Below are 6,308 nucleotides of genomic sequence, written 5' to 3'. Positions count from 1 at the left end.
CAGACTGTGTTCCCCGTCCCGCAGCCCGCACGCAGACTGTGTTCCCCGTCCCGCAGCCCGCACGCAGACTGTGTTCCCCGTCCCGCAGCCCGCACGCAGACTGTGTTCCCCGTCCCGCAGCCCGCACACAGACTGTGTTCCCCATCCCGCAGCCCGCACGCCAACTGTGTTCCCCGTCCCGCAGTCCGTTCACCAACTGTGTTCCCTGTCCCACAGTCTGTACACTGGCAGTGTCACTGTTGCTGATGTGAATCTGCCATTCCCTGTATATTTCCTCCTTGTTTCCCTCCTCTGCCATGCTGCCCCAGCTCAGACCCTGTTCCTAACCCTGTCCCAGCCCAGTGCCTGATGCTGCACCCTCTCCTGTTGTGTAATCCACATCAGTCTTCCATCCTTCACCCCGGGCTAAGGAAAGGCTTATTTTCATGTTTCAGATGAAAGCCGACAATTACCTTTTAAACACATTTTTTTTCAAAACAAACAAGTCTTGGCTTGCTAATGCGTCTTAGAGATTCTGATAATAATGTGCTCTTTAAGAAACAACCTTTACAATTCCTCAACAACTCTCAACACCCCTCAAATCTCTCCCCGCAATCAGCCCGGGGCTGGAACAGGACAGAGGGCTTGACATTTAAAGAGACAGTGCCCTGAATTAATGCCGTTTGTAGTGGGCCTGTCCACCAGTCAGAAAGGCAAATGACAATTCTGCCTTTGCCTATTCCTGGGATCCCTGATGGGATACAATGTCATTGAGGCAGTGACTGGCCCCAATCGGTGTCCTGTGCTGAGGAAGGCAAAGATCACACCCAGAACAGCCCCCAACTCGTCAGTCCCACTACTGCTACTGGGAGTCATGGTCACTTCTGGGACTGCAGCTTGGTGACCCAGAGAGGGTCCCTGGGAGTCAGGGTAGGACGAGAGTCACTGTGGAGGGTAGGTGCGGACTGTCTTTCAGCACGGTGTGACTGTAGGCCTGTCGGTGAGGAACAGGGTGTCCGAGGAAAGAGCTCCATCTTGCCCTCAGGAGCCCATGGAGAGCCCTCCTCTTAGGGGTACACTACCAGCAGTGACAGACTGAAGATCCTCAGGGCCTCACCTGGTCCAGGGACAGGAAGGCAGCCCTCCACCTTTGCTCCCCTGTTGACATGGCAACAGGCTCGCCAACAACCTTGCCACCAACATAAAACTAACAGCCGTCCTGCTGTAACCAGACCAAAGGCCTGTACTGTGTCAGTAATGGGGAATGTACAATCTATGATACCTTGGTATTACTGCTCCTTCTCAACATTGGTACAAATGCAGCCAATCTGATACAAACCGCTATTCACAGGATGAGCTGCCTTGTGGAATTGATCAATAAAATCCCAAGAAATTATCAGCTCTTGGAAATAACTGGCCTGGAACCTCTATTGTGCGAGTTATACATTCAATTTCCCTTCCATTGTCACAGAAAGAAAAGTGAAGACTAGTTGCTCTGATGGTTGTGGGGTTCAGCTGTACCACTAATGAAGTCAGTCCTGGGTGAACTACTCTTCAGGGTATCTTTTTTTTATCAAGTGACCCCCGGAAAGGAGAGGTTAATCAGTGAAAGTGAGTGAGCTTCACATGATCAGGAAGGATAGAACATATCCAGAGTGAGATACAGCCCGAGTGCGTATTCTGGGACTTTGGAATCACTGCGGGAACTCAGAGCAGTTGGGGAAGAGTTTGTTTTCTGTTTGGCTTGTGGTTTATAAAGTTTTTGTAAACAGGATAAATTGAAGCTCAGAATCAGGGCCCAGCGCAAAACAAAAACATCGCAAGAGAATTGTAAGTTCATCAATTGTTAATAGTTGCTGATTTGACCATCTATCATAGGTTACTTTCAGATTGAAGGTATATAGGAGAAATATTTACAGATTACAAACTAAAAGACCAGTAGGAAATGTTTAAAACAAATTAAGAACTAAGTGAATAGAGATGCAGGGCCAGGTAATGTGTTGCATCTGCGAGATGTAGGAGCTGCTAGACCCCATCGTGGTTCATGGTGTTAGTTGCTTGAGAAAGCTCAGAGTTGATGAGCTGGAGTCTGAGCTTCAGACATTTTGATACCTCAGGGAGGGGGGGTGCGAGCTGCCTGGATGCTGGGTTTTAGGAGGCAGTCACACCCCTTAGATTAACAAATTCGGTCAGTGGTCAGGAACAGGAGGGCGTGACTACCAGTGAGGTAGGTAGAGGGATCCAGGAGGTAGTGCTCAAGGAGGCTCAGCCCTTGAGCGTGTCTAACAGGTTTGAGATTCTTGCCCCTTGTGTGGATGAGAGTGGGGGCTGTAGGGAGGATGAGCAAACTGACCATAGCACCGTGCTGGGCAGAAAAGAGAAATGTAGTTGTAATCAGGGATAGCATAGTCTGGAGAATACACACCGTTCTCTATGGCCAGCATTGGGCAGCACGGTGGCTCAGCGATTAGCACTGCTGCCTCACAGCACCAGGGACCCGCGTTCGATTCCAGTTTCAGGTGGCTGTGTGGAGATTGCACATGCTCCCCGTGTCTGCATGGGTTCCTCCAGGTGCTCCGGTTTCCTCCCACAGTCTAAAGATGTGCAGGTTAGGGTGGATTGGCCATGCTAAATAGCCTCACAGTGATCAGGGATGTGCAGGTTAGGTGGATTGGCCACGTCGAATACAGGGATAGGGCAAGGGGTGTGGGTCTGGGTGGGATGGTCTTTGGACAGTCAGTGTAGACTTGGGCTGAATGGCCTGTTTCCACACTGTAGGGATTGAGAGTCACGAAAGCTACGTTGCCTGTCTCATATAACAAGGTGTAGAGCTGGATGAACACAGCAGGCCAAGCTGCATCAGAGGAGCAAGAAGGCTGACGTTTCGGGCCTAGACCCTTCTTCAGAAATGGCTTCGCAGCGGGGTTAAAATTATTTCAGAGATAACATATCCTTCTAAACCTTTCCTATCCATGTATTTGTCCAAATGCCTTTTAAATGTTGTTAATGTACCGCCTCAACCACTTCCGCAGGCAGCTGATTCTATATGCGTACCACCCTCTGTGTAAAAAAAATTGCCCCTCAGTTTCCCATATATTCTTTCCCCTCTTACGTTAATTTGATGCCCTCTAGTCCTCGATTCCCCAACCCTGGGAAAAAAACTGAGTGCATTCACCCTATCCATGCCTCTCATGACCTTGTACCCTTCTATAAGATCTACAAGACAAGAAGGATATGCCTGTCTCATGCCTGGATTCAGGATATCTCATCAGAGCTTCAGAGGAACTCAGAGTGGGAGGAGAAAGATCCAGACATGGTCCAAGTAGGTAACAACAATGTAGGTAGACACAGGAAGAGGATCTGCTGAGGGAATATGAACAACTCAGGGCTAAATTAAACAAGCAGAACCAAAGGATAATAATCCCCAGATTACTACCTGAGCCACGTGCAAACTGGCGCAGGATCAACAGGATTAAAGAAGCAAACGTATGGCTGAAAGATCGGTATGGCTATCGCGAAGGAGAAGGTGCTGGAGAAGCTGATAAGTCTGAAGGTAGATAAATCACTGGGTGCAGATGGAGTATACCCCAGAGTTCTGAAGGAGATAGCTGAGGAGTTTGTGGAGACACTGTTAGTGATGTTTCAGGAATCACTTTCAGCCACACTTGGAGTATTGTGTTCAGTTTTGGTCACCTTGCAAGAGGAAGGATGTTATCAAACTGGAAGGAGTGCAAAAGAAATTTACAAGAATGTTGCCAGGACTCAAGGGACTGAGTTGTAGGGAGAGGGTGGACAAGTTAGGACTTTTATCTTTAGAGCGTAGGAGACTGAGGGGGGGGATCTTATAGAAGTGTACAAGATCATGAGAGGCATGGATAGGGTGAATGCACTCAGTCTTTTTCCCAGGGTTGGGGAATCAAGGACTAGAGGGCATCAAATTAACGTAAGAGGGGAAAGAATACATGGGAAACTGAGGGGCAATTTTTTTTTTTTTACACAGAGGGTGGTACGCATAAAGAATCAGCTGCCTGCGGAAGTGGTTGAGGCGGTACATCAACAACATTTAAAAGGCATTTGGACAAATTCATAGATAGGAAAGGTTTAGAAGGATATGGGCCAGGTGCAGGGAAATGGGGTTAGTGTGGATGGACATTTTGGTCGACACGGACCAGTTTGGGCCGAAGGGCCTATCTCCGTGCTGTAGGAATCTATGACTCTATGAAACTCGATCAGGAAGTGTCCCTGAGCCTGGAAAATAGCTAATGTAACACCCCTGTTTAAGAAGACAGGGAGGCAGAAGGCAAGAAACTATAGGCCAGTTAGCCTGCCCTCAGTCATTGGTAAGATTTTAGAGTCCATTACTAAGGATGAGATTGCGGAGTACTTGGAAGTGTATGGTAAAATAGCTTCATCAAGGGGAGGTCATGCCTGACAAATCTGTTAGAATTCTTTAAGGAGGTAACGAGCAAGTTCAACAAAGGAAAGCCAGTAGGCATGATCTATTTGGATTTCCAGAAGGCCTTTGACAAGGTGCCACACAGATCAGCCAGTGGAACCATAACCCAGTGTGGATCAGCATGGTGAGGAAGGGGAGATACGGGAGCTAGAAAGAAAGATGGGCGTTAGTCATGTAAAAACCCACTGGCCCAATTGGCTGTCAAACAGCTTCGAAAACCATTGGTTCAAGACCAACACGTTGCATCCATCAAACACTCTGCACAGCTCATACAACTAACCCTCAGGGACTCTTGGGGCACTGTGGTAATGTCTCTACTTCTGACCCAGGAAGCCTGGGTTCAAGACTCATCTACTCCCAGAGGTGTGTCTGAACAACTTGAATAAATATCTACAACCCACCGTCAAAGGGTCACTGTGAAGGAACAGGTTCAAAATACATGATGTCCCATCCACAATGGGGATGGTCGCCATGGTCGCCCTCCAGTACTGGCACAGAGATGATCCTCCTGAGCAGAAATAGGAGATCGATGATAATACTGGGGGGGGAGGGGAAGACCTCTGACTTACCACATCGTAATGTCCGTACTGTGCTGCAAGGTGCAATGGGATCTGACCATCCTGCGAGGCTACATTTACCACCGCACCAGCTCGAAGGAGCAATCGCACGGGCTCCAGTTTTCCCTGCCACGCTGCGTAGTGTAAAGGCCGCATCCCTGCACCGAACGTCAAACAGGAACAAAAAGGAGCACCATCAGTAAAACAAAAACCACAAGGAACATTCACCTGAAGATTAGAGCTAGGCTAGTCAGGAGGGAACACTCGATCACACGACAGATTGGCAAAATCTGGAATACTCCCTCACCGAAGGATGTGTCTACTGGGACACGTAGGCCCAGATCAATCGTCTATCATTGGGGTGAGGGTCTCAGAGGGATTTATCAAAGGCAGCTAAATGTAGGTGAGATATACATCAGGCAGGACCTCATCGAACAGTGAAGTAGGCCCAAGTGCAGACTGTACCTACTCCCACTTCTCACAAGCGGAAAATACCACTCCATGTCCGCTCCAGTGGCTGGGGAGGAAGTGATGCAGTCAGCTTCAGTGGTGAAAACATAACAGGCAAACAAAAAAAAAATCAACGGTTTTCATTTATATATCACTTTTGATGAAGTAAACCATCCCAGTGCACTTCGCAAGTGGATTATCAAATGAACCTGTGATCCCCACATTCCTTTTCACATCAAGCCCACTCACTCCTGTCGAGCAATGCCTCCACTATGAAGTGCTTACCCTCATTTCCAAATGCCTCATGGTCTCACCCTGCTCTATCTCTGGAACATCCACCTGCTCCTAAAGCCCTCACGCAATCTCTACTCTTCTCCAGCTCTGGCCTGTGCATCCACGGTTCTCTTTGCTCGTCAATCAGTAGCTGTGTCACTACTTCGCTAGGCCCCATAGTTATGGAATGCCCTCCCTAAACTCTCACGGCCTCTTCCCTTCTCTCTCTTGTCAGCTTCGGGAAGCCCTTGAACAAACATCCGGATGTTTGAAACATCCAATCCCAAGCCCATTGGGTAAAGTATGAAACTGGACACACAGGGCTTTTGTTGCACCGTGGTAGTCTCCCGATCTCTGAGCCAGGTTCAGGTCCCACCTACTACGGGAACTTACCATGGCAACTCCGAACGTTGCGATTAGGAAATATCTACTACTTTCGCCAATAGGTTTAAGCACAGGTTCAGCATTATAGATTGAATCAGAGATAGTAGGAACTGCAGATGCTGGAGAATCCGAGACAACAAGGTGCAGGGCTGGATGAACACAGCAGGCCAAGCAGCATCATAGGAGCAGAGAGGCTGACGTTTCGGGCC

The 6,308-nt window shown here is 48.6% G+C and overlaps 1 protein-coding gene across 1 annotated transcript in view; it reads right to left on the bottom strand.

Annotated features, from left to right (window-relative positions):
- LOC109922660 (caskin-2-like) overlaps positions 1-6,308 on the bottom strand; it is a 136,384-nt gene that overhangs the window by 71,905 nt on the left and 58,171 nt on the right. Inside the window, exon 4 of the mRNA XM_048611002.1 lies at positions 5,005-5,150. Coding sequence (XP_048466959.1) covers positions 5,005-5,150 — 146 coding nt within the window. The remainder of the gene's footprint in view (positions 1-5,004; positions 5,151-6,308) is intronic.

Source organism: Rhincodon typus, chromosome 23 (assembly GCF_021869965.1).
Source record: "Rhincodon typus isolate 14 chromosome 23, sRhiTyp1.1, whole genome shotgun sequence".
NCBI classification, from domain to species: Eukaryota; Metazoa; Chordata; class Chondrichthyes; order Orectolobiformes; family Rhincodontidae; genus Rhincodon; species Rhincodon typus.
This window is presented reverse-complemented; position numbering and strand designations above follow the sequence as displayed.